This window comes from Phoenix dactylifera, chromosome 11, assembly GCF_009389715.1.
Source record: "Phoenix dactylifera cultivar Barhee BC4 chromosome 11, palm_55x_up_171113_PBpolish2nd_filt_p, whole genome shotgun sequence".
Lineage (NCBI taxonomy): Eukaryota > Viridiplantae > Streptophyta > Magnoliopsida > Arecales > Arecaceae > Phoenix > Phoenix dactylifera.
The window spans coordinates 26,384,963-26,412,114 of NC_052402.1; the positions used below are offsets into that span (position 1 = coordinate 26,384,963).

At 40.8% G+C, this 27,152-nt stretch overlaps 1 protein-coding gene across 3 annotated transcripts; it reads left to right on the forward strand.

Moving 5' to 3' along the window:
* The first annotated feature begins 4,223 nt into the window (after positions 1-4,223).
* On the forward strand, positions 4,224-25,334 carry LOC103697682 (protein ETHYLENE-INSENSITIVE 2-like). 3 transcript variants are annotated; one of them, XM_039131982.1, is made up of 9 exons: positions 4,224-4,429; positions 5,047-5,659; positions 5,744-5,990; positions 6,892-6,978; positions 7,150-7,260; positions 7,351-7,563; positions 8,668-8,850; positions 20,842-23,502; positions 24,777-25,334. In XM_039131982.1, the coding sequence occupies exons 3-9, from the start codon at positions 5,757-5,759 to the stop codon at positions 25,131-25,133; spliced, it is 3,846 nt and encodes a 1,281-aa protein (XP_038987910.1). In that variant the 5' UTR covers positions 4,224-4,429; positions 5,047-5,659; positions 5,744-5,756; the 3' UTR covers positions 25,134-25,334. The 3 variants fall into 3 exon arrangements, with proteins under 3 accessions (XP_038987910.1, XP_038987911.1, XP_038987909.1); XM_039131981.1 differs by adding an exon at positions 4,495-4,571 and having other exon boundaries at positions 4,234-4,429; positions 5,047-5,990; XM_039131983.1 differs by lacking the exon at positions 6,892-6,978 and having other exon boundaries at positions 5,047-5,990.
* Positions 25,335-27,152: the final 1,818 nt, after the last annotated feature.

Sequence of the window (27,152 nt, forward strand, 5' to 3'; positions counted from 1 at the left end):
ACACCGTTGATACCTCTGGTGTCCCGGTAGCTGGCTTTTTTTTTTTTTTTTCTTCTTCTTCTGCTTTTTGGTTTTTGTTTCTTTTAACTTTTGAAGGGAGAAAGTGAGGGAGCACTGAACTGAATATGGGTCATGTGCCAGTTTTCTGCAGTGGAATTGGTGGGTCATCTGTTCTGATTGAAGGTTAATTGCGAGTCCTTGGAGTCATGGGTCACCCAGCACCCCATAATTATGATATGACTAAATTAGATTTGTCCAAATTCTTTCCCAAAGCATAAAAAAATAAATCTGATTTGGATCCGAATCTAATCCGACTCGAACCAAATCCGGATCTGACTCAAGTCCGATCTGATCTTCAACCAAATCAGATTTAGGTCCAAAATTAAAATTCGAACAAAAAATCGAGCCGGATTGGAGGCATTAGGATTCAATCCGATCCGCCCATTTACACTCTTATGTTTAATAAACTAGCCTACCTCACAATGTCGAAGATAATGAATAATTTGGTAAGGATGAGGTTAAACTTGTCTCACTCTCCTTAATTGTTGATTTGATTTGCCTCCAAAGGAAGATACTCGATGGCACAAACTAGTGTTCCTGCTGAGTGCCACAAAACGACTATCATAAAGAATGACATGCTATTTTCACCAAAAAAAAAGAATGACATGCTATTGGGAATAGAATGATTGTACTAGCTCAGAGTTTAGAACAAATATCAAAAAATTAAATAACAACAAAGAGATGCTAAAAAAACATTAAAATAGAGAACAAAAAATTTATTAAAAAATATAAGAAAAGAATCAAATTTGGCTCTGCAAGAAAGCCACACACATCCCACACCTCATGGTTAATAAACTAACCTGCCCCACTTTCAACAATGTTGAAGATAATAAATAATTTGGTGAGGACGAACCTAAAACTGCCTCACTCTCCTTAAATGTTGATTTGATTTGCCTCCAATAGTGATACCTCAATGACACTAACCATGAGCCAAAACCCAGATCCCACCTAAGACCAGTGTTCATGCTAAATGCCACCCATCGATATCATTCGAAATGGATCGACCATCTTGGGTCACGATTTAGAACAAACATAAAAAAAAATAAGTAACAACAAAGAGATGTTAAAAAAAAAAAAAGCGAAAAAATTTATTAAAAAAATGTAAGAGAAAAAAAATCAAATTTGGCTCTGTAAGAAAGCCACGGGTGGTTCTATATACACCCCTCCTATTGCTCAGGACACCCCCCAAAAATTAAAAAAAAATTAAATACTCTCTACACCCCCCCATTTGCTAAGGACACCCCTAAAAAATTAAAAATTCCTAAATTACCCCCCACCCTCCCCACCCCCTCACCTAAATTGCTCTCTACACCCCCCAAACCCCCCCCCCCCCACCCCGCTCTTCCCCTCCAAAATACCTCGCCAACGCCCAAAACCCCCCGTTCCCCCTTCTTCCTCTCGTCGCCGGCATTCTTCCGATCTCCGACCACCTCGCCGGCTTCTCCCGGAACCACCTCGCCGGCTTCTCCCGAAATTTTTTTTTTTCACGGTTCGTGCTCCGTTCGGCACTGGATCGCCGAACAAAAGGCTTCTGTTCGGCTGAACAGTGCCGGACAGAAGCCTTCTGTTCGGCACTGTGCAGCCGAACAGATCTGTTCGGTTGAGGGTTGCCGAACAGAAGGCTTCTGTTCGGCACTGTTCAGCCGAACAGAAGCCTTTTGTTCGGCGATCCAGTGCCGAACGGAGCACGAATCGTGAAAAAAAAAAATTTCGGAAGAAGCCGGCGAGGTGGTTCCGGAAGAAGCCGGCGAGGTGGTCGGAGATCGGGAGAATGCCGGCGACGAGAGGGAGAAGGGGGAACGGGGGAGGAGGGGTTTAAGGGGGGTTTGAGGGGTGTTTTTTTTTTCTTTTCAAAACGAAACGGAGGAGGAGGAAGGGGGGGTGTATGAGAAAATTTCAAGGGCAATATGGTAATTACACTAAAGGTTAGTTTGGGTTTTTTTTTTTGGTTTTTGGGGGGTGTCCTGAGCAATAGGGGGGGGTGTATATAGAACTACCCGAAAGCCACACATGCCTCGCACCAAGGAAAGGACGCCTCTATCCCTCTCCCTTTTTTTTTCCCCCTTACGTCATATAAGAAGATGCCAGCCACTTTCTCCTCCTCTCTCTCACTAAAATATAAAATAAAGTTCTACAAAAAGTAGGCTTGGATTTGTTGATCCTAAAGCTCATCCTAAGCTAAATTGAATCAGTGCATAAAAACCAAAAACTATATAATCATGCGAAGTTTGTAATGACTTCAAAAAATCAATCTCTCGCTGGTTTTCCCTGCAGTGGAAGCCAACCATATTTTGTCCCCCATTAATATCATCATAAAACATTTAGCTTGCTAAATGATAGCGAGAGACGCATTAATTACACAATATCTACATACATGCGAATAAGCCGTGTCTCTGCGAACATGAGCAAGGAGGCGTTTTTTAAAAGCATCGTCAAGATGCGCATTCAAGGGCCATAAAATGCATCTACCTTCAAAAATAATGCACGCAACTAGCAAGAAGTCACGCCAATTTCCAAATAATATAATATTATCCGGTGTCAAACAAAATAAAATTTACACTAGTGGGATGCATGCGGCATGAAAGGTATCATGCCATACATAAAGTTGGTGCGGTGCATGGCAGCATTACATAATAAAAACCTATGAGAGCAGTAGACAAGGATGGCAATTAGATAGGATCAAAACAGATCCGAATCCGATCAAATACAAATTGGACCAAAATTTTATGAATTAGTATCTTATTTTTTTATTAAATATATTAAACTTTTAGATCTAAATTCGATCTATCTATTAAACCGATAGTTCGATCCGGTCTATATAACTTATTTATTAGATAGATCAAATTAAGTAAATGGATTATATGAATAAATGAAAAATAGGTTAAATGATTTTAAATAAATTTTAAATAAATTAAATGAGTTGGATAATACTCTGACTTAATTATAATTTATTTAATAAATTAGTTTGGATAGATTGATGGAATTTATTATATTAAATTTAAATTTGTTTTAAAAAAATATTTATAAGCCAGATTAATGGATCACATCATAAGTCACCAGGAGTTGAGCTATTTCCAGTACTAGAATTGGTTGTCAAAACATTTCACATAAAAGGGACGGCATGCCCCACGCTCGAATAGCTCTGTGTAGATATGTTTTCCTTCCATCAGTACTGAGGTGGCGCTGGGGTGATGTACTCATGTAGATGGTCCAGTGAAATTTTCTATAGATTGGAGAGGGCATGCGAAAACTTACGATTCGCATCGAACATTTTCTGGTGGAAGAGGGACTCAGTGGGGGCTGCTATGCGGGTGGGGTTATGCTCCACCCCCTCCCTTCCTATTTTTTACCAAAAAAAAAAAAAAAACATTTTAGGCAAATAATATCTACCCTTAGTCAACTCACTTCTTCACCGTTATCAAACCATCTTGGTACTCCAATTCCCGGGAATCCCCTGTGCCAGCCAATCAATAAGAAGTCCATCTCCATCCGTCCCTCATGATAAATAAAAAGAAAAAAAAAACAAAAAAAAACATATGGCCTTTTATTATATATATATTTATTATTTTTTTGGTATATATATATATATATATATTAGTCATTATACGCTCGGTGCAGCTAATGAGGAGATAGATAGAATGGCGGCGTCCGGTCCACAAACGCTATCACGGGATGTTAACATTTGTTACCGTCAGCCGCACCCCACCGAGCTTCTTTGACCCCGGGTTTTGCCTGTCTTAACTCCTACGACGCGCACATGCCCGCGTTATTTTACTCCCAATTAAAGATTAAAAAAAAGAAAGCCCCACTTGGCCCAAATAACTCACCAAACCTGATCCAACTCCAATAAATCGCACCGACTACTTTGATTTCCACCAATAAAATAGTTCCACGTGGGACTGGGAATGGGTCGGTGATTGTTTTGCGCTGCGAGGAATTATTTGTGAAGAAATGATGGGGATGGGGTTGGGCGCGAGTCCGGTGTCAGTCTGCGACAGAAACTCAGGGATGTCAGTCGATGTATCGGTAGACTGCGGATGCGAACTCGGATCGTGAGCCGTTCGTTGGCCAACGGGTGGCCATCCTGGGGCTTAGGAGGGCCGGGTCTCCACTCTAATGGCGAGCCAAGAATCTTCCCGAAAAAATAAAAAATATATAAGGATAAAAATAAAGGGAAGCGGAAGAAGCCTTGAGTTGCTGCTCCTCTCCTGAAGCTCTCTTCGACTCCTCTTCCTCCTCTTCTTGGGAGAGCTCCTCTTCGAGGGCGGCGATGGACGCCGGCGGAGGACGTGGAGGTGGAAAAATCCGGCGATCTCTCTTTTCTTCTAGCTCCAGTGGGGGGTGGTTCCTGTGGTGGGATTGACTCAAGGTAAAGTTCGCAATCTTTTTTTTTTTTTTTTCTGTTTTCCCCTTTCTGAAAGGTGTTTGGATCAGACCTGTGAAGAGCTTGTTCACCGGTTTGTGGGGGGAGTTCGGTGGCCAATTGGAGAAGAGAGGATGGTTTGACCGAGGTCGTATTTGTTTCTCCCAGATCTTTCCACTCTGCTTACGTTCCGCTCTTTTTTTCTTTCTTTTGCTTTTGAATGACTGATTAATGCCGGTTTGGTTGCGGTTTTATGAAAATTTGAAGAGCTGAAAGTGGTATGGGAAATTGATTGGTTGGTTCCTGTTTGCAGTCCTTTTTAGTTGTTATTTGCTAGTCAAATGAGATTTTTAAGTATTGTTGTGATAGATTTTCTCTCCTGTTTTGCTTCTTCTTCACCTTATTCAGACCAGTGGATGGACTACTGGGGAGATACTCTTTCTCCAGTCTGTTTGTTAATTGATTAAAAAAAAAGGCAATTTTGAAGTGGCCAAGCTACCAAATTTGGAGCATTTGAATATCTTCTTTCTATCTAGTTGCTGAAAGTATTTGTGTGGAATTTTTGCTCATTCTGTCGCTTACTATGATTTATTAATTTTCAGTCCATGTTGATCTTCCTGCAGGTGGATTAATTTAGGGCAGGGATATTTGGTGTATCCTTTGACTTTGGAGACGTTCTGCATAGGGTACAAAAGCCTACCTTAGGGAGAATATCACAGGATACCGTGACTTGTTGTGGTAAAAGTTTTTTGGATGACTTGAGGACCTACTTGCATCTAATTGCAACTTTACTAATAGAAGAAGCTTGGGATCTTCCTCAGCCAACCCTTGGTTTAATTGGTGGGGTTTGAGGTCATGTAAGGAAACACGGTTAGGCGTGGATGCCTCATAAATTCAGCTTCCAACATGGCTGGCATTGCGAGGATGTTTGGAAGATATAACTTCATATAACTTTTGGTGGGAAGCTTATTAAGTTAGCTACCCAGTGGCCAAGCAGAATTTTGAGCAAGACAAACTGCTACTTTTGAATATCATAACTTGGCTTGAGGTGTTTGTCAACGTTGGCATTGGTCAGGCACGGTCACATTTTCTGTCTTCAGCTCTTCTGTGAAGATAGTTGATAGACTCTGGAGTTCTGTTTTGGTCAATTCAATTGCTCATAAGAGGAAGTGGGGTTAAGGTTCACGTTAATGTGAACAACAGATATAACTTGAGCCATCAGTATCTTAATTTAAGGTTATGCCAGTTTTTTTAAATTGATACTTCAGTCAGAGTATCTTTGTTTATTCAGAGGTGTTAATAGTAGTGTTGTCCTGATAGTGATTGCCAAGCCATGGAAACTATGACATCAGGGGGAGCTGTACCTCATCTTTTTCCTTCTATTGGACCTGCGCTTATGATTTCTATGGGATACATCGACCTTGGGAAATGGGTGGCAGCTGTAGATGGTGGGGCTCACTTTGGATATGATCTCATGTTACCTGTACTCTTTTTCAATTTCACTGCCATTCTGTGCCAGTACCTTGCAACTTGCATTGGTATGGTCACTGGAAAGAATCTTGCAGAGGTAATGGATATCCTTTTTTGAACTTCAAAGTATAATAATATCTTGTTTGCTGCACCTATTACTACCACAGACTGAATGTGTGCTAAAGAATATGAGTGCTTCCTATCATGATGTTACAATGGTATTATGAATGAGTGGCCGAAACAAACACAATAACCATAGTATAAGAAACCATTGCCCTGACAACACATACGCAAAAGGAATAAAGTAAGAAAGAAATGGAAAAAGAAAATGCTAGAGAGAAATTCCTCCATCCTACTGAAGAACCGGGAGCTTGAATGTGGAAGACACTCTCTACCTGATTCGACCTGAATACAAGTTGTCCCATAAACAGAGTTCATCACTTCATTGACTTTGCAAATTGCTGACTTTTTTTTTTAAGCACTTGGCAGGTATTGTTAATGGCTAAGATATGCACCTTCAGTGAGAAATGAAGTCCTATTATAACAACCATGGTTTCATTGCAAAACATTCAAATATTGCAGATTTACACCATATTGAGGGCTGGTTGGTGTGCTGCAGTTATCAATTGAGGGGTAGTACAGCTCGATACACCTTGATACAAAGTAAACAAAAAAAATCAAAAGAAGAAAACAAGTTGTATCAAGTTGCATGGGGTTGATATGCCTTGATATGGTGTGATATGGTGCAATATGAGCCGGTTCACCCCTGGTATGCACTGGCCGCTACCGTGCCGGTCATGACCAGAATGTGAGAGTACAGATGAGATTATCAATCCTTGTTTCTTAGCAACCTGAATTTATGAACTTTTAATCCTTGTTTATTAGCAATCTAAATTAAATGAACTTAACATCCCTGTCACATGGTTGCTTTGTCATTTAAACTTTTCATTTCTTGAATGTGCTAAAGTCTGTTCTATTTCCATGTGTTCATGCAAAAGATTTGTGTCGAGGAGTATTGCAGGCCAGCATGCATTACACTTGGACTCCAAGCACTGTTATCCATGATTGCTTCAGACCTGACAATGGTATTTTATATGTTTGATTAAATGGTCATGCAGCTGCCTTATTTATGTGTTTCTTAAAACATTTTTCTTTGTTTTTTTGTTGTCCAATAATAGTGGGACGGCAAGGCCAACTAAGTTTCAGATATTTTCATAATTGATGAGTTTTAAGTTATCTTTTGTTTATTATTCCAGATTTTGGGCATTTCATATGGACTCAATCTTCTGCTTGGGATTGATCTCTTCACATGTATCTGTTTTGCTACACTTGGTGCTGTTTTACTTCCCTTTTTTGCCACCATTTTGGTAACATCTCTTCTTGGACTCTTTCTCATTAATCTTTTAATAGTGTCGAATGCAAAATGTTTAATACAAATGATGCTCCTTGAGATGCAGGACAACTGGATAGCAGAAACATTGTATGTAAGCATAGCGGGCGTTGCTTTTCTACTCTATGTGCTTGGCGTATTAATTAGTCAACCAGAAATCCCTCTTGTAATGAATGTGATTTTTCCTAAGTTGAGCGGGGAGAGTGCATACTCACTTATGGCTCTTCTTGGTGCGAATATAATGGCACACAATTTCTACATACACTCTTCAATTGTACAGGTGAATTTTAGGAGTTTCCTTGCTGGCTTTTCTGAAAACTCTCTCATGAACTTGCAAATGGAACTCATTAAACACTTACATCTTTTGAATATGAACAACATTTGTTGGTAAAAATCTTTGGTTCTAAGTTACCACAATATATGCACTCAGTTTTACACTATACACTGCTATCACAGCATGTTCCGTAAATGGATTTCAGTCCACTTCATTTGTCAGAATAGCTGCCCAGACATATTATCTGCATGAACAGGAGTGCTGTTTAATGTTTTTCCCCTGGGAATGTTAAAAGATCAGTTTGTCTTTCTGAGGCTTTGCATCCTGGAAAATGTTTCAAGTTTCAACCATATGCTAGGTCTAAACATATTTGGGTATTATTTTGTTATGAAATGTTTTGGCCAAAATGTCTTATGCTGGGAGAAATTAGAAAATAAACACCAAGTCCCATTTATTCGGGACTGGGAGTTCTTAGATTAAAAAAATTAGAGATTAAAAGAAAACAAGCCTTGCTCCAACTAACTCCAATCCCCAAAGATAGTAATACTCATCTAATCCATTTTTTTGAATCGCCAAATGTGTATTCCGGATTCCAGTTTTATGCTCAATTTTCAGAAAGGACAAGAGGTTGTTGGCCTTTCTCCAGTTGCTCTCTCTGGTTTTTGCTAGTTAGTATTCTATGCAAGTCCTTATTCGATAGTGTCCAGACAATCTTTACTACAAGGGAACTGTTGATTGCATTGTGAGGTTTCAGCAAGCATGAGAAATGTGAGTGATGGCTTATGCATGTTAACTTAACAATTCTGTCACATATTTGTTAATGCGGATGCAGCTGTTCAATGATGTTTACCTTTCATATTTATTATCCATAAGACCATAATTGTACATGTCAAAGTAACCCAAACCTCATAGACTGAATCTTCATCTCTATCTCGAAGTTATATACCTTTTATTAGATCTGGTTTTTGATTTTCAGAAAATTATTTTAATTCACAAGTTGATTTAATCTTTATCGTGCACTATCTATTCATGTCAAAATTTCATTTTGTGCTCAAAGAATTTGCTTCAAAAATCTTTATTAGTATTTAATTGCATTTCGTCTTTGTTCAGTGGCAGAGAAGACTCTCAAATGTTGCTATGGGTGCTTTATTTCATGACCATTTTTTTGCTATCCTGTTCATTTTTACTGGCATTTTTCTGGTGAATTATGTACTGATGAACTCAGCAGCTGTAGTATTCGGCAATGCAGACATTGCGCTTAATTTTCAAGATGTTTCCTTGCTGATGGACCAGGTTCATATTTCTTCCTTGTTATTAGCTTCTTATAGCTGAATATAAACATAATTTCCGGTTTTCCTTGTAACAAAAACTAATTTGCCAATAAGTATACTGTGATTTTTTAAACTGAAATCATGAAAAATGAACTAACTATATACAAGAATATATTTACAATGCCTTTTCTGGGCTAATTATAAGCTTGAGCTTTGCTTCAATACTAATACTCTTGCTTGAGAGTTAATAATCACTGCCAGTTTACTTGCTCACTCATTGTTGCTGGTCTGATATGTTTTGGTTTTGTCTTAATCTATGGTCCACTTGCAGCTGATAGGGCTGTCCCAGCTAGAAGAAGAAGGGTTCCAAGCCTACATTTGTTGAGAGAATTCACTAGGGCTATGGTGGTCCACTAGTCTTGATCCTTAGCAACCTATCACAATGACTGTATTGCTTGATGGTCATGAATCTGTAGAAAAACAAACGGTGGCCTGTTAGACACCTAGAATAACAGTGTAGGCTATCCAGGTCAAGCAGGACAAGGACAAGCAGCCATGTATATCCATCAAAAAATGTTATCCAAAGGAACATATTTAGAGAAAGTGGCATTTTAAGTAGAAGATGACTCATAAGCTACCCTAGGATGCGTTCAGGTTGGTTATTTAAAATGTCGAGTATGTTAGGTTGGTTCAGATTGGGGTTGACTTGAACCGACATGACATTTTAAATCACAACCACACCCAAACTGACATTTTACTTCTCCAATGACCAAAAACCCAACCTGGTATTTTAGGTAACAGGCCTTAACTGAGTTGAGTCCCTCACAAATTGGCAGAACCATTTTCTGAACTGAAACAAATAAATATCTATGTACCCAATCAATCCGATTTGCTGTCAAGATTAATTTTTCCTCCCTTTTAAAGAAGAATTGTGTTGAGGTAGGGGAGAATAGGGTTTGGGTGACAATTGACAACAAGGGGGGGCTCAACGAGTGTTAGCCATGAGGTGGCTGGCTAGAGACTGAGAGAGGCAGACAGAAAGAGAGAGAGAGAGAGAGAGAGAGAGAGAGAGAGAGAGAGAGAGAGAGAGAGAGAGTTATAGTTTAGTCCTAGGAACAGATGGGAAAGTTGGGGCAGCTCCATGGTAGGGAGAGAGAGATGTGGGATGACTATGGAAAAGCAAAAAAAGAAGGGGGCGCCCGCGGGGGCGGGGGGGGGGGGGGGGGGTGGTGTTAGAGAGGCACGGCTAGAAAGGGACTCATTTGATCTGGTGCTGACTCCTGCAGGGAGAGGATCAGGGAAAAGGAGCAGAAGCGAGGAATTGAGAGTGAGAAAAAATGGGATTTGGCAATTGGTTCACCTTTTTTTAAAACCCATATATTTGATAAATATATATTATATATCATCTAACATATGATATACATCCGTTTGTTGTATTATTTACAAATACATACATATATAGGTATGTATGTACGCAAGGTTCGATGTACCGGTCGGTACCGAGCGTACCGTACCCTTACCGATGGGTACCGGTATCGGTACACCAATGTCGGTACGGTCGGTACCGAGCGTACGGTACCGTACCGACACTCGGTACGCCTATACTAGTGCGGCACCGGTACGGGGTTCGGTATCGGTACGGCGAACCTTGTATGTACGTTTGTAATGAGTCATAATCAAGTCACGCTGACCTAAAACATGCCCCAACCCTATCAGTATGTTGGATAATTTGGTTGTCTCACAGTGAAGTATTTGAGTCAAGAGTTCAATGTTTGGCTTTGTATTATAACCTGCCCAAAACTCCCCATGCTAGTGTGAGCAAACCTGAACAATGGGAAACTGTTGGATGGGTAAGAAAAAGGAAGTGGTAATTTTCAGTGAAAGAAGAAAGAGGGCTTAGAATGAGCTGATTAAAAAGGAGTGGAAAAAATTGAGGAATGGTCTTTGAGGGAATAGAAAGCATCAATTGAAGGTAAATTCTTTGGATCAAGATGGGTTATAACGGAGATATTGATGGGATTATAATGATGGTAGCCTTATTTTTAGAGTTGTATTGCACGAGAACACATTTCGCTTGGAGATTTGTTGATGGAGTAAAGCAAGTATTCAAATGTTTCAAGATGCCCACAAACAAGTAGTTAATGTGTACAGGACATGCGTTGATCAAGAACAGAAAAGAAAACATGTTTAATAAGATATATAAAGGATTTATTTTTAAGTTTTTACTAGAATTTATTGGGTCATTAACTTACAACTAGACAGAGCTCAGGTTTCTTGATCATGAGTTTGAATCCCTTCCAATTCAATTATTTATTTAATTATCCCTAGTTATATGTTATCATGATTTTAGTCTATCTTGACTCAGTTATCCTTTGGTCAGTCTCAACTGAGTTATCCCTTTATTTGCATAGTTCGGCCGCATGTGAGGGGGTGTCAAGCGTGATATATATTGTCGACAGTTTCCCTATTAGTTTTAGTTTTTGGTGTCTAATGGTAAGGTAACAAGCCTGATATGCATTGTTGACCCCTTCCCTTTCAGCTTAAGCTTTTGGGATAAATTGGTTAGTTAACATAGTATCAGAAAACATGTTTGGTGGAGGTCAGGAGTTCGAATTGCTAATCATTTATTTAACTAACTCAGTTATTATCTTGATTCATCTTAGCTATTGTGTCTCTACACGTGCATGGTCTATGTTTTTTTTCTTGATGAGTGCTAACATTGGGATAAATTATTGATCCTTTTCCTTTTTGCTTAAGCTTTTGTGGTAAATTGTTTAATTAATGGGTACACGACACAAAGGAGTAGGTAAGCACTCAATGGAATGGGTTGATGCTTCCTTTTGATACATAAGGCTTTAATGGGTTTGCAAAATAGCATTTGAATAAAGTGATTAAATCATAAGACATATGTTGCTATTGTATCATAAACATGCTAGCTAAATTTTAGTAAAGAAAAAACTATCAATAGGGTTTAAGCAGTGAATATCTCTATAGCTATTGGGGACCGGCCTATCCTAGGTGCCAAGCGAGTGAGGTATTGGTGCTGGAGGGCTCTGCGATCAGCTGCTCGGATTATGCTGGGTTGCGGCTTGAGGCGGACGGCTATAGCCGGGATCCTGGTCCGCGATTGCGCTCCGACCTGAAACAGTAAAGGTGAAGAAGTCCTTTTGTTGGAGTGTATTCGGCAGGGGATCCTTCGATACCGAAGTCAGAATAATACTCAGGGAATAGAGGAAGTTGCTCAGTGGTTTGTCAGGGCGCCCGAGCACTACCTAAAAGATCCTCCTGAGAGTTGGTTGTATAGGCGAAGGCGAGGGCCTGACGCCTTGGAATTCGGACATGTGGGTCGGCCAGGATTGGTAGGCCTCTGCATGTTTCGAATATTGGGCGCGGATGTTTCGCACACGAATCGTGCCCCGCCTGTTTGGTTGGTGTGACGTCAGAGATCGCTTGGGATCTCAGCTGGGATGTCGCCAACTGTAAGGAGTTTTTGATTTTCGAAGTCGGCCGTGTGCTTCTGAGTGTGCTATATGGCGAGCCCCAATTGGTGGTGCACTAGCTCTGTGGCGAGCTTTAGTTGGCCAACCCCTTGCATGAGTCGTGGTTGGTTTCGTTGCAGATCACTTGCCCCCCACTTCTGTAACCGAGCCGAGCTTGCTAACTCGGGTTGACGAAGTAGCTTTCTCGATGGGGCTGACTCGCAAAGATGGCGATTATCTGGACTGCTCTTCTGTAGGGGAATGGAGATTTTCCGCATCCTACATTTATGAGGGGCATGACTATGCTTGTCATTTTCGAAGCATTGTGTCATAAGAGGGACGCCTGCAGGCTGAACGGATGTTTGGAGTCTGATGGTGATCCACGAGGTCATTCAGGGGCAATGTCTAGGCGACACATGGCCGAAGTTGGTGAAATGCCGTACTGAAATGGGTCGCTCGAGTCTTCTATAAATAGGAAGGCCCTTTCACCTTGTCCCTTTATGCTCCAGAACCTAGAGAGAGGAAGAGAGCAAGCGTGGGGTTTAGGTGGCTATTTTTTTTGTGCTTTCGTACCGTGGTTCGTCTTTCTCGTTATCGGGCAGAGTTTTTCTTTTGCCTCCCGGTGGATTGCTCTGTACTTTTGGCTTGCCTTGTGTCTTTTTCTTTTTCTTGTCTTCTTTTGTCCTTTTGATGCTGTTTATGGATCCATCTATTAGAGGCTAGTCTTCCAACTCTGAAAGGGTAGGTCAGAGCTCCCTCGACCGAGCCTCTAAAGAATTCCGCAATGAGATGATGGAGGCCACCAGAGATTCCTTCAAGAAGAATGTCATCATCTGCCGGGGAAGGATCCATAAAGTGGCCCCTAAGCGCGACCTCAGCTCGGTCACCTTCTCGAGGGAGTGTTCGGGCGAAGACACATTCCTTCAAATGTCGGAGAGCGAGGCCGAGGAGGAAGAAGAGGGAGAAGAGGAAGAGGAGCATGGGAGAGAGTAGTTATTTTCTAGCTCGGATGTGAGCCATGATTTTATATCTTTTCTTTTCACCTTTGTTGTCTTTGTAACCCTCTTTCTTTTGAATGAAGAAAATTCTTTTTTGCATCTACTTGCTCGATTGTTTGGTCGGATTGATGATTTTTTGCTTGAGGGGTTGCTCGGTTCGGAGCAGGGCCGCTTGGTACGTTTGTCCCCATGTCGTTCATTTTCCTAGTGGATTGCTGACGAGAGCATCGTAGTAAGCATAATAATGCCTGCCCCCAATCATTATGTAGCTGGTGTCTGTCTATTTTTTCACAAAGTTGCGCATGTCATTATGCTGATCATTTTTCAAAGTCCAAAGCATTTTCCTCCATTGGGATTTAAACTTCGACTGGGTGACGACTTGAGAGGTTGCCACCTCAACAATGAGCTCCTTGAAAATATTCCTTGAATTAAGTGTAGATCGCCTAGGAGCTGAGCACATGTCTGCTGATTCGAGCCTAGGCGCTTTGATCTCAGCCATGTATTCTTCCTATAAATAAAACTAGAATTCATTCATTGGAATAGAGGGTTGAACCCCTTGTTACTCTTCGTTGTTGCCATTCTCCTCTGAGCGAGTCCGAGGGATGTTTCGCATGCATGGTCTATTCCATCCTCCGCTGGGGCTCTTGAAAGGTTGCAGAACGATTCGTGCAAGCTTTCCATTGTTGGATAGACACCGAGCTGGTGGAGACAAAGGCAGGGCCGAGAATGGGAGTGACCCAGGAGGAAGATGTGAATCTCAAGATCACCAGATCAACGGTGCAATCATAAGTCATGCCTCTGTGCACCATGAAGAATGGGGATAAGGTTGCTCCCACTGCACGACACGAACCTTTAGCTGTTGTCGAACGTGAGAGGCTAAATCCTCATCAAGGAAGTTTGGCTGAGGATTCGTGTTGTCCTCTAGGGAGTGCGCAGTGGAAGATGGCTGCTGGACTCTTGGATGTTGTAGTCAGAGGGGGTCTGGCTACTATTGAGTCGTTCTTATTATCATTTATGTTGTTCTGTTCCTCTTCTTGCTTATGTACTTGGTTGACAAGTTGGTTCCATTGTAATTGGAGCAATGAATGAACAAAGACTTTCATTCTTAGTCTGCCCCTTCATTGCTTTTATTTCTTTCATCTTCAAAGTGTATGTGTGTGCAGTGGCCAGGTCCACTGTTGTGTGGCTCTCCACGTGCTGCCCTCATCGGTGAGGCCGTTAACTCGGCTGGGGCGAGTGCCCGTAAGGTTGACTTCTCAGTCCTGACAGTTTCATGGGAACCTCTGCAGGGACTGTAGGGATTAGCATCTCTGTTTGGATTGCTAAACCTAAAGAGGTTGGTTAGCTTGTCAAGCCTTCAGCGTGAGTGCTAGAACTCCGATTGGGCCGTTTCGACCTAGAAAGGTCAGTTAGCTCGCCAAGCATTCTCGCTAGCGGAGGATTTGGCTAGAAATGGAAAGGTAGGCAAGAGCTTTGATGTTTCCACGCCTGCCTTGCCTCCCTGCTCATAGTGATTCTAGCTAGGCTATAAATTTTAGATAGCTTTAGGCTAGCCATTGCTTGGTCGGGTTGAGTTGGCTCGTTTGAGTCAAGTTGGCCGAGTCTGACATTTCCTCCGCAAAGAAATTTGGTCCTTGAAATTGACATTCTTGGGCCTTCAAAAGGTTGAGGTTACTTAGCCTATCAGACTCAAGCTCCTAAGTAGCCTCTCTCTTAGAATAATTGCTCCATCAAACCTTGACGTAGGGGATGGTGTGGCATCTCAAGACTTGATCCTTTCTGTCCACCATCTGAATAGGGTGCAGTGGCTTAAGTTTCACTATGTGGCTAGGGTGTGGTACATACTTCTATAGCATTGGTATATGTAACACATTGCGCACCTCACATAAGGTTGATGGGAGTGCTAATGATATGCAACTTCCCCACTCTTTCCAAAATTTGGACAGACCCACAAATCGAGGCTTAACTTGCCACATATCCCAAGCCTCATCACATCCTTTGTAGGAGACACCTTTAAGAAACCATGGTCCCCTACTTGGAATTCCAGCTCCATTCTATAATCTACATAGCTCTTTTTCCTGCTCTTAAATTATGCGAAGCTGCTTTCTGGTTAACTATACATTTTCTATGGTCTATTGCACTAATTTTGGATCCTACGATTTCCTCCACATCATCTCAACAAATAGGAGATCTGCACTTTCTGCCATACAATGCCTCGAAAGGTGATATGCATTCTTGCTTGATAGTTGTTATTGTAGGCAAACTCTACCAAAGGTAAATGGCTAGCCCAGGCGCCTCTCAAGTCCAAAACACAGGCTCTCAACATGTCCTTAAGGATCTAGATGATTCTTTCGGACTGCCCATTTGTTTGTGGGTGGAAGACTATGTTGAAGTTTAGTTTGGTCTTCATGGCTTTATGCAGACTCTTCCACATTTGAGATTCGAATTTAGTATCCCTTTCTGACACAATAGAAGTTGGAACCTGATGTAATCTCACAATCTATTTAATATGCAAGTTTGCCAATGTCTCTAAAGAAAAACCAACTCCGAATAGTAAGAAGTGTGACAATTTTGCCAATTTGTCAACTAGTGTTTGCTGTGTTGGTACCGGGCCCCGGACCAGTTGCCTAGCGACACGGGTTGGTATGGGCCTGCGCTGTACCGTGCCGTGTTGGACCCATAGCAACACAATAGAGGAGGCGGAGAGGGTGAACGGGAGAAAAACAGAGAGAAGGGGGAGAGGGAGAGAGGAGGCCGGCGGAGGCCGGTGACTCGGGCGGAGGAGAGTTCCGTGGCTGGGTCCCCTGTTTCGTTCGAAATAGGGGATCGACCGCTTTGTAATTTCGGCGACTTTTAAAAAAAGTCGGTAAATCACTTGCCGACTTTACTTAAATATCACGACGTTAAAAAGGGGTCCTGAACTTCACTTAAATGTCGCGAAATTAAGAAAGCGGCTGGACCCCTATGTCGAACAAAATAGGGACTCCAGCCGCGGAGCTTGGAGGAGCCTCCTCCACGCAGCTCGTCGGCGTCCACCTCCCTCTCTGTTCCTCTCCCTCTCCCTTCCTCCCCGCTTACTCTTTTTTCCTCTCTTTCCTTATCCTTTCCCTCCGGCGATGGATTTTGTTTTCGTTCTTGGAACCATCCCGGTCCGCTGCTGGGACGACACGGTACGATCGGAATCGTCCGGTTTGGGACGGTTCTGCCGACCTTACTGGCAACAATCATCCATACAACGTTCTAGATGGATCTGTCACAAAAGCCATGGTGATGCGCTCTCATTTTCATTGGGAAACTAGGAGAGACTGCAATGCTGCAGCTTAGCTTTCACTCGCTGACACACTAAGCACTCGATAACATATTGAGCAATGACTTTCTTCATACCACTCTACAAGAGATTCTTTCTTAAGTCTCTGCACATCTTAGTACCTTCAGGATGCACAGTGTACGTAAAATTGGTAGCTTTCTCCAAGATCTCTTTATTAAGATCTCATAAACCCTGAATTCCATCAAGGTGCCTGATTTCACTCCTTTCTTTGATCTTTTGCATTTTCGGATCTTCTCTCTGAAAAACCTTAATTCTTTCAATTAGAGAGTATGCTGCACCTTAAGTGTGGCACGTTGGGCTTGAGAATTAGGTAGTTGCACCTCAATCCCTATCCTTTTCAGATCTTCCAAAACATGCCTTTGCGAAGTGATTAGAGACGCGAGTCCAGCCGAAGATTTCCTGCTCAGTGCATCTACCACAACATTTGCTTTCCCTCGAGTAGTACCTGATAGTTAAGTACTTAAGTTATATTCTTTTAACAGCTCTAACCACCTTCTTTGCCTTAGGTTCAGCTCCTTCTAGGTGAAAATGTACTTCCAACTCTTATGGTCTATAAGTATCTTTTAAGGCTCCCTGTATAGATAGTGTCTTCAATTTTTTAAGGCAAAGATGATGGCTGCCACTTGTAAATCATGAGTGAGGTAATTTTGATCATATTCAACTGTTCGGAGGCATAAGCTATCACTTTCCTATTCTGCATCAATACACAACACAGGCCCTTCCATGATGCGTCACTAAAAATGGTGAATCCTTCTGACCCAGATGGGATAGTCAGAATTGGGGCCGTCACTAACCGCTTCTTTAGTTCTTAGAAGCTCTTCTCACACTTCTCTTTCCACTCAAACTTGACATGCTTCTAAGCAGGCAAGACAAAGGTATAGCAATGCGAGAGAACCCTTCGATGAATCTCGGGTGGTATCTAGCCAACCTAAGGAAGTTCTGCACCTCAGACAACACATTAATGGGCCGACCTTACTCAACCATTGCCTCCACTTTCTTTGGAATGGAAATGCCATCCTTAGAGATCACATGCATGAGGAAAGAGATGCTATTCAACTAGAAGTAACATTTTTGCAGCTTGGCATAAACCACCTTCTCTCCTTAGATACTTATTCTCTTTTGCCCCCTTCAAGTAGACTAATATATCATCAATAAATATCACCACGAATTGGTCCTTGAAGGGTTTGAACTTTGAACACTCTATTTATCAGATCCATGAAAGCTGCAGGTACATTTGTCAGGCCAAAAGGCATCATCAGGAATTCATAATATCCATATCTTGTTATGAATGCTGATTTGGGCACATCCTTAGCTTTAGTTTTGATTGGTGGTAGCCTAAGTGAAGGTCAATTTTTGAGAACGCCTGTGCTCCCTGTAACTGGTTGAACAAGTCATCTATCCTTAGTAAGGTGTACTTGCTCTGTATTGTTCCTTTGTTCAATTCCGGTAATCAATACAAAATCGGAAACACCCATCCTTCATTTTCACAAGATTACTAGAGCATCTCAAGGAGAAACACCGAGTTTAATGAAACCCTTACCCAACAGTTTTTGGAACTACTTCTTCGGCTCGTTTAGCCCTGTAGGAGGAGCTGAAATTGGAGCACATCCTTGTTGGGAGCGATTTTCTTGACATTTTTCTCGATGAACTGCCAGGGTTACCTCTTGACAGGGAGATCGAATATTCAATTAATTTGGTTTCAGGCACTGGATCCATCTCCAATTTAAAAAGGGTTGGCTAGACAAGTCATTAACTAGGAAAACTTACACCAAATGTGAGGACCTGTGTTGACGTAGGTTTAGTCCTCTATCCGTTGTGTGTTGGGGAGATCTTGGGTACTTAAGCAAGGCCAAGGATTGCAAATTACAACATCTAGCTAGCTTTTTAAGGAGAGGTCCTAAGTTGTTACACCAATCCAGGAATAGTTTGTAACTAAATGTCTTGGTCTGTATGAATAACAAAAAAATTGTCAAAGGGCATCGTTTATCAGTGAATATTGTGAGGCTTTTAACTACTGGATTGTGCTAAAGTTCAAGTTTTTCCCCTTATATTTTTCTCTTTGATAGCGACTAGTGTGAAAATTTTACCCAATGCTTAAATGCAATTACCACGTGGTATATGGCTATTCCGTCCAGCAAAACGAGCATGATGCAGTTAGCCTGCTTTCTTTTCTGGGTGACAACATTGAGAACTCAAAAGTGTGCTTGGGCCTAAATCTGGTACTGAAGTTCAAAAATTTGGCATGGGCCTGCTGTCTCTAAGAATATAATCAACTAATCAGGGTTCAATCTATATTTGGTTTGGTAACCGAAGCAAGAGACATGGAAAGAACAATCTCTCTTACAATTGTCTGTAATCTGAAGTCAGCAAACTAGAACTTGACAATTAGATCTGACATTAGGAATAGAGTGCGTTTACATGTTTTCTTCACGATGCATTTGAAGTTATTATGATTGAGCCAAGATGATGGTTGATAGTGTACATGAGAAACTTGAGTAGCAATTATGAAGGAGTCATTGAGTATGCAAGGGAATAATATTGGAAGCGATAACCCTGCACGTCCATATAAAGTTTGTGCCCTTCTTATATAATATGTGATTACAGTACATAGATGAGCAACAAATCCAAGTACATACAGTTATGTTATAATATGACCAAGGATGGTCAAACCACATTGCACCAGCCAGTTTGGGGCATAGTGAACTAGACTGGTTTGGGACTGGCGCTATTCAGCTTATAAATTTGAGATGGTGCTCATTGACTTTAGTTGGTGGATTTGTCCTCGCGTTCGTCTCTCTCCTATTTGCTTGATTTGCCCTTGTCGCCCTCACATTCGTCTCTCTCTCTCTCTCCCCTATTCACTTGATTCGCCTTCGTTGCCCTCGCTTTCATCTCTCTCCCCTGTTCGCTTGATTCGCCCTCCCCGCCCTTGCATTCATCTCTTTCTCTCTCTCTCCTATTCACTTGATTCTCCCTCGTTGCCCTCGCTTTCATCTGTCTCCCTCTTGTTCGCTTGATTTGCCTTAGCTGCCCTCACCGCCTTCGCCAACTAGCAGATGTCCTAGGTAAGCCTCTCTCCTCCCCTCTCTGCTTCTCTTCCTCTCTCTCCCTCCCCCTCTCTCACTAACCCTCCTTCGCCTCTGCCGATGCAGTAGTGCCGTAGTGGCCCCACCTCTGCCTTTCCTCTCTTTTTGCTCTCTCCCTCACCCTCCCCCCTCTCCCTCTCTCCCTCTCTCTCCTCCCTCTCCCTCTCCCTCCCTCTCTCTCTCTCCCCCCCTCCTTCCTCTTCTCCCTTTCCCTCTCCCTTTTGGTACGTTCCGGCATGGCACGATACAGACCTGTATAGTACCGGTAGCTGACTGGTATGGGTCACGGTACTGATTCGGCGAATGCTACATATGACAACATCTCAACAGTTTTTTTCACAGCTTCACTATAGCACATGTAATAAAGTTGGGTTGTAGAAGCTTATTTGTGATCCTAGAAAGTATATAAACTTACTGACGGGTAATTGTATTGCACTTCATTATATTCTTTGGGCAATTTTTTATGAATTCTGAAATCCCCACCTTCGTGTTCATTTTGAATTCCAACTTGCACTTGTATCATCTATCAGATGCTATGAAAAATAAGGGCACAGCCTTAGGTTTAAAGGTTGGCAAATTAGGTCTTACTAGCTTATCAATGAGATGTTTATTATCAGGTCAAGCTAATAATGAGGCAACTAATATCAGCAGGCATTTGGTATTTTCTTTTGAGTGACTACCGACCCCTGCCAGATAATAGGCGAGGAGCCTGACCTGCACTCCTTAGTCCTTATAGCTTCAAGATGATTTCAGGTTCTGTAAAAAGTTTGTGGTGGTGTTGATAGTGAGTTGCTTTTTTGCTAAAGATAAGTTATAGTTGATATTGAGTTGCTTCTTTGCAAAATATGAGTCATATAGTCTATTCGGGACTTGCTGAGCATGTTAGGATTGTTGCCGTAATATATGTATTCACAATATATAGCAACCAAATCCTATTCACTTAGTACCTTCTCTTTTCCTCTGCTTCCTTTCTCTCCTGCTTCAAGAGCAGCTTTTTTAAGAATTTGGTTGGCGGAGACATTTGATATAGTTGAATTTCAAAATTAATATTCATAACAAATATTTTTGTGTTACTATCTGTTAACTGACTCATTACATCTATATATTTTAATTCGGTTGCAGATATTTAGGACTCCTATAGCACCGATAGCATTTTTTCTAGTCCTTCTCCTCTCAAGTCAGATCACAGCTTTAACATGGAATATCGGTGGGCAAGTGGTATTGCAACATATTTTTGGCGTAAACCTGCTTCTGCCAGTACATCACATGTCAGTTAAGGCTCTCACCATCGTTCCAGCTCTCTATTGTGCAAAGAGTGCAGGTGCTGAAGGAATGTATCAATTTCTTATTTTCTGTCAAGTTATACAGGCTATGCTTCTTCCATCCTCTGTCATTCCTCTTTTCCGGGTTGCATCATCAAGATTAATAATGGGAGCTTTCAAAATCTCTTGGTATCTTGAAATCTTGTCTTTGGTTGCATTTTTCGGGATGCTTGCACCAAATGTTATCTTTATCATAGAAATGTTATTTGGAAACAGCAGCTGGATAAATAACATGAGGGGCTGTATGGAAAGCAGTGCGATAGTCCCATATACTGCTCTTCTACTTACTTGTTGTATTTCCATTATTTTTACACTATATATGGCAGTTACACCGCTAAAATCTGCGAGTGATGGGCCAGAAGCACAGTTATGGATCTTGCGTGATAAGTTGGAGTTTCCTGAGGGCAGAGAAGAAAATGATCTAATCGATAACATTACATTTGTTGAAAATCATGGGTCTGCGGTAGAACCTGTCTTGGAGCATTCCAGTCTTCTTGATAAATCAGGTCATGAATTAAATGTTGATATGTCCAAGACAGCTATTGATTCTAACCATGATACACATCGGTCTTCTTGCGGTCCAAACATTCGTTCTACTTGTACTTCCCCATCACATTATCCTGAAGATTTGAAGTCTGTAGTTGAACCTGATTTGCTGGAAACCGTAGATAAAGTTTCTCCTGGTGGCTCGCCAGATGCAGGTATTGTACAGAGCATTGAGTCCAAGGACCCAGTAGAAAAGGATGTGAGTGTGGAAGCAGATGTTCATACAGATAAAGATAACGAAGAAGGAGATGCTTTAGAGGCTGAAGAGTCCCCCCCAGGAGCTTTGTCAACTTCAACCTCTGATGGTCCTGGATCCTTTAGTAGCGTCAAGGGAAAAGGTTATGATGGAGGGAATGGCAGTGGAAGCCTATCAAAATTGTCTGGGTTGGGTCGTGCAGCACGACGTCAATTAGCAGCCATTTTGGATGAGTTTTGGGGTCACCTGTTTGATTTTCACGGGAAGCTAACACAAGAAGCAAGTACGAAAAAACTGGATGTTTTGCTGGGATTAGATTTGAAAATAGTTGGTTCTGTCAAAATGAACAACTCAGGAGCAGAATTGTCCAAGAATTTCTTTACAGATGCAGATAGGGGAATGGTTATGTCAGCAATCTCAAGAGACTACGAATCTCCCAAACAGAAGAAAAATTCAAGTATGGAGTCATCCTACAGGCTTCATATGGGATCCCCATCTTGGTCACAAAACATGCATGCATCGAACACACATGTGAAAAACTCATGCAGTGACATGGTGGATCCCGGTGAAAAACTCTTTTCTTCTTTGCACTTGCCACAGTATTCTGATAATCGGGATTATCATCCTGCTACAATACATGGTTATCAGATAGCATCCTATCTCAAAGGGATTGGTTCGGGCAGAACTCCCTATTCCTCAAGCATTTCACTAGACCCACTGCCAGCTACCAAGTCTGCTGAATCCTTTATCCCAAATTTGAGGGATTCAGTTATGTATTCTCAAGGGCAAAATGGACTCGGTTCAATGGGAACATCTGGTTTGCAAAGCCCAACAGCATCTCGAGTTAGCATATTGCAGGTAGAAAGGCCTTACTACGACCCTTCCCTAGTTGAAACTAGTAAAAATTTTGGCGCTTCAGCCTCCACAAAGAAATACCATAGTTCACCAGACATTTCTGCCCTCATTGCTGCTAGCAGGAGTTCGTTGTTGAATGAGGGGAAATGGGGCAGTCCTTTTGGCCCTCGTCCATCCTTGAGTAGGATGACATCTGAGAGATCGCAATATTTGAACCCTATGCCTAGAGCTGGAGTTGCATTGCCATTTGATGAGCTTTCTCCACCCAAACTCCATAGAGATGTGTTCTCGTTACAGTCAAATTTGAATCCAGAAACCAAATCTCTTTGGTCTAGACAACCATTTGAACAATTGTTTGGTATGATGGGCACTGATCAGAATAGAGAGGATGGAGGACTTTCTCACAGATCCAGCACAGCTCCCAATAAAGACACTTTCTCTTGTTCAGAATCAGAAGCCAAGCTACTTCAAGCTCTTCGAAATTGTGTTAAGAAGCTCTTAAAATTGGAGGGATCAGATTGGCTGTTTAGACAGAATGGTGGGTCTGATGAGGAGCTAATCGATCAAGTTGCTGCAACTGAGAAATATCTATGTGAAGCAGATGTTAATGACATGAATCAGGTATTCCTGAGTGAGCTTCATCATTTGTCTTCTGATCGAAGGTTTAGTTCAGTCCAAAGGAGTGAGGAGGAAGATATCCCTAATGCTTTGTCATTGCCCAATTGTGGAAATAGTTGTGTATGGCGACCAGCTCTGGTGGTTAGTTTTGGTGTGTGGTGCATCCGCCGGATATTAGAACTATCACTTGTGGAGAGTCGGCCAGAGCTATGGGGCAAATACACTTATGTTCTCAATCGTCTTCAGGTAAAACCCTTGAAGCCATTACTAGCGATATTTCTTTTTGTTGTGAACAGAGACAGAGACTGAAACTATAATCCTGTATGTGGGTTCAGTTCAATGACTGATTTGACATGTGTGTGCATTGCAACTTGAATGCCTGTGAAGAAGGATTTGTAGCTGCTTTTATAAATATTTTCGTCATGTGCTTTTCTAATAGTTTTCCTTAACGTATAAGTGATGGGAGTCAAAGAAGAATATATATATATACACATATATATATGTGTGTGTGTGTGTGTGTGTGTGTGTGTGTGTGTGTGTGTGTGTGTGTGTAAATTCTTGACTAGCATTTCCATTTTGTTTATTCTAGCAACAATGAAATAACTCTGGCTTTTGTGCAAGCATAGATTTGCACACATTGTGAGAAGCTTGATGCAGTTTTTCCACATTTGAGTTTCCCCAAATCATGAGGAAGTCGTCTCGGAATTTGGGATTGAACTTCTTAATACTGACAGTGATGTCGCAATACAATCTGATCTTCTGAATAAAATGGCTGCTTTACATGTCATCTCGTTGAATTTTGCTGTGCAAAAGACATAAGCAGCAGCATGAAAGTGCAATCTCTCTCTCAAACACAACTGGAAGTTTATTACCCTTCTGTTTGGCTTGCTTATTAAGCTTCTTTCAATGAGGTTATTATAGCCCTTTGATGTACGTTGAAATTATCTGGATTTCTTCCTCGGGTAGTTGGGCTTTGCTTTCTTATTCTGTACTTACAGGGGCTTTTATAGCCACAATTCCTGACCCTCTGCTTGTTGACCCCAATTTTGTATCATATCTTGTGGTGATGAAATCTACCTATAAAGGAAAGGCAATATACTTGTCTTGTACATTTTCGGCAGCTTTGACAAGGGTTAGAATTGCTAAATCAAATCATACGAATGCAAAAAAACTAAAATGGTTGCACCTCCCATAACTTGCACTGATTTGGGTTATTCTAATTTCTGATCAATGATGAGTGCATTTACATATCTTGATGGCGTATCTACTCGGGCAAATGCCCGCCAACTTGGGTTGTAGATTGTTAATTAGAACATAGCCTTTTGCTTTGATCACCTTCTAGATTCTGCTTGTGCTGTTTGGGTCTAATTGCATGCTTATCCATTATACCTGGATCGGTTCTCATTGCACTTTAACAGTCTTTTTCAGTTGGTGTAGTACCCAATAATTTTCCTCTCTTTTTTACTGTATCAATCTCTGCGTGTTGATATTCTCTTTTTTTAATTTTCAAATAATTCCAGGGAATTCTTGATCCTGCGTTCTCCAAGCCCCGGAATCCCATCAGTCCCTGCTCATGTCTTGAAAGACTAGCAAAAGACATGAAGAGCTTCAAGCAGTCGCAGCAGAAATCAGTTAATGAATCCCTTACAACAGCAAGTACAATTCTTAAGATCATCAAGGATGTTGAGATTGCAGTCTCAGGCCGAAAGGGCCGGACAGGCACCGCAGCAGGTGATGTTGCATTTCCCAAAGGGAAGGAGAACTTGGCATCTGTATTAAAGCGCTATAAGCGTCGGCTCTTGAACAAGTTTCCTGGGAACCATGAAGGTACTTCATCCGGCAAGATCCCTACACCTGCCACTTCCTTGGGTTTATAACATGCAGAATGTCATTCGGAATGTTTATTTTGCTACTTTCATGCATCATGGGTTTTTTCGTTGAAAAACGTTTTGGGGTTCAAGGATTATGGATCTTTGTCCCTTCCTAGTTTCAACTGCATGTATGTTGTATAACAGTTAAAGGAACGGTAATTGCAGTAGAAAGTAAGGGTCAAGGAAAGAATTTTTCTTTCTTTATTATTTCTCTTCTAACTTTTTTTTTCTGATTTTTATACTTGGTAAAATATTTACAGAATAAGAGAAAAATAAAAGAAAAAAAAGAGAGGATTTTATTTATCTGTTCGGTTACATTCGGTATATTTCAGGAGTTATATATATTCGTGTTCAGGCTCTATATAAAAAAAATAATATAGGTTGATATAGGATCATGCTAATAAAAGAAAATATTACTTGCTGATACAAGTTGTTATGGAATTTCTAAAATTACTCTAACAATATAATATTAATAAAAAAATAATACTGAACAATAGAGAATCATGCTAACAGAAAAATATTATACGTTGATACAAGTTATGTGATTCTTAAATTATGCTAATATTTACTCTCAAACTCAAGATGGTACTATAAGTGCCAACTTGAGTTTGGAAACTAGACTGTGAATGTATCTAAAAATTGGCATACTAGATTAAGAGCTAAAGTACCAGCTTAAAAATTAACATGATAGACTAGAATGCTGACATAACAGTTCAAAGGCTGATGCATTAGTAGATTAATAGTTGACGTGGTAGCATCGAGCTTTATATGGCAGAACACGAGCTGTTATAGCTGCTCAGAAGCTGATGTAGCAATTAGGAGTTGACATAATAACTCAAAGATTGACATGACAGATTGATGTGTCAAGTTAATGTGACAATACAGAGAGGCTGACAAAGTGACAAACTAGGTGACTCCAATGTGGTTGTTCATAGTGGATTAGAGTATTGACAGATCTCATCCGTATTATCGGGCTATCTTTAGGATATATTGCTGGATGACACGAGTGGTTGTATCTATTTAAGGACTCTGTAGAGCAATTGGATCCAAATAATCATAATAATAATAATAATAATAATAATTGGGCTTGAATAACGTCTTGAGCTGGTCTCGGTTTTTCCAATTATATTCGATTTTTTATTTAGTTAACAAACCAGCAGGCGCAAATTGCATCTTAAAGAAAATTCAAGACGTCAAACCAAAGTCGACCTGCCCCCCTCCCCACAACAATAGAGAAAAAAACAAAACAACAAAAGAAAAGTAAAAAATAAAATATATAAAACGCAAACACAATATAATGTGAATAAAAAGCAACAAAATCTTAGGAAAGATAAAACAATAAAACTTCAATTTCTAGTGGCCATTAGTTTCATTGTGTTAACGACTGTTCTATCTTGGGTTACGACGTTTCAAATCATTCACTCTCTATCAGAGGTCCATGAGGTACTTTTTTTAACAGACATTCTTAAATAAATTTATTCTGACAAATTAGGAAATCATTACATCTATCGGTTCCTTTCCAACTTTCTCATTTATTAGAGATGAAAAGTAGAAAGCTAGTTTCTATGGAAATAACATAAAAAAGAGGAGCTAATGATGAGGAATCAGCTATTAAAAAATAAAGATGGGAAATGGAGTTGTTTTTGAAAAATATTGTTTGGTGAATGTAAAGATATTTTAAAATTTACTGAAAGGCATTTTTGTTAGAAAAGCTAGCTGACAGAATTGCACAGAAAATAATCTGAGATTCAAATATCTATTTCTAATATAATATAGATTAGCGGTTAAAGTGTAATGTCGGTATCTCTATCTATTTATCTTAGTACCATACTATCTATTTATCTTAATACTATAAAAGCCTCTTAGTTTTTTTCAATTCTGAACGTAACCCCAGTCAGTCCTTTAAATGCTAAGTATGCTAAACTTTTATTTAAAACAAAAAAGACTAGGATTACCAGACTTCGGACATGGAAGGAAGGCTGACAAATGAGTTCTGATGTATATCTCAAAGGATTCTCTCATTTT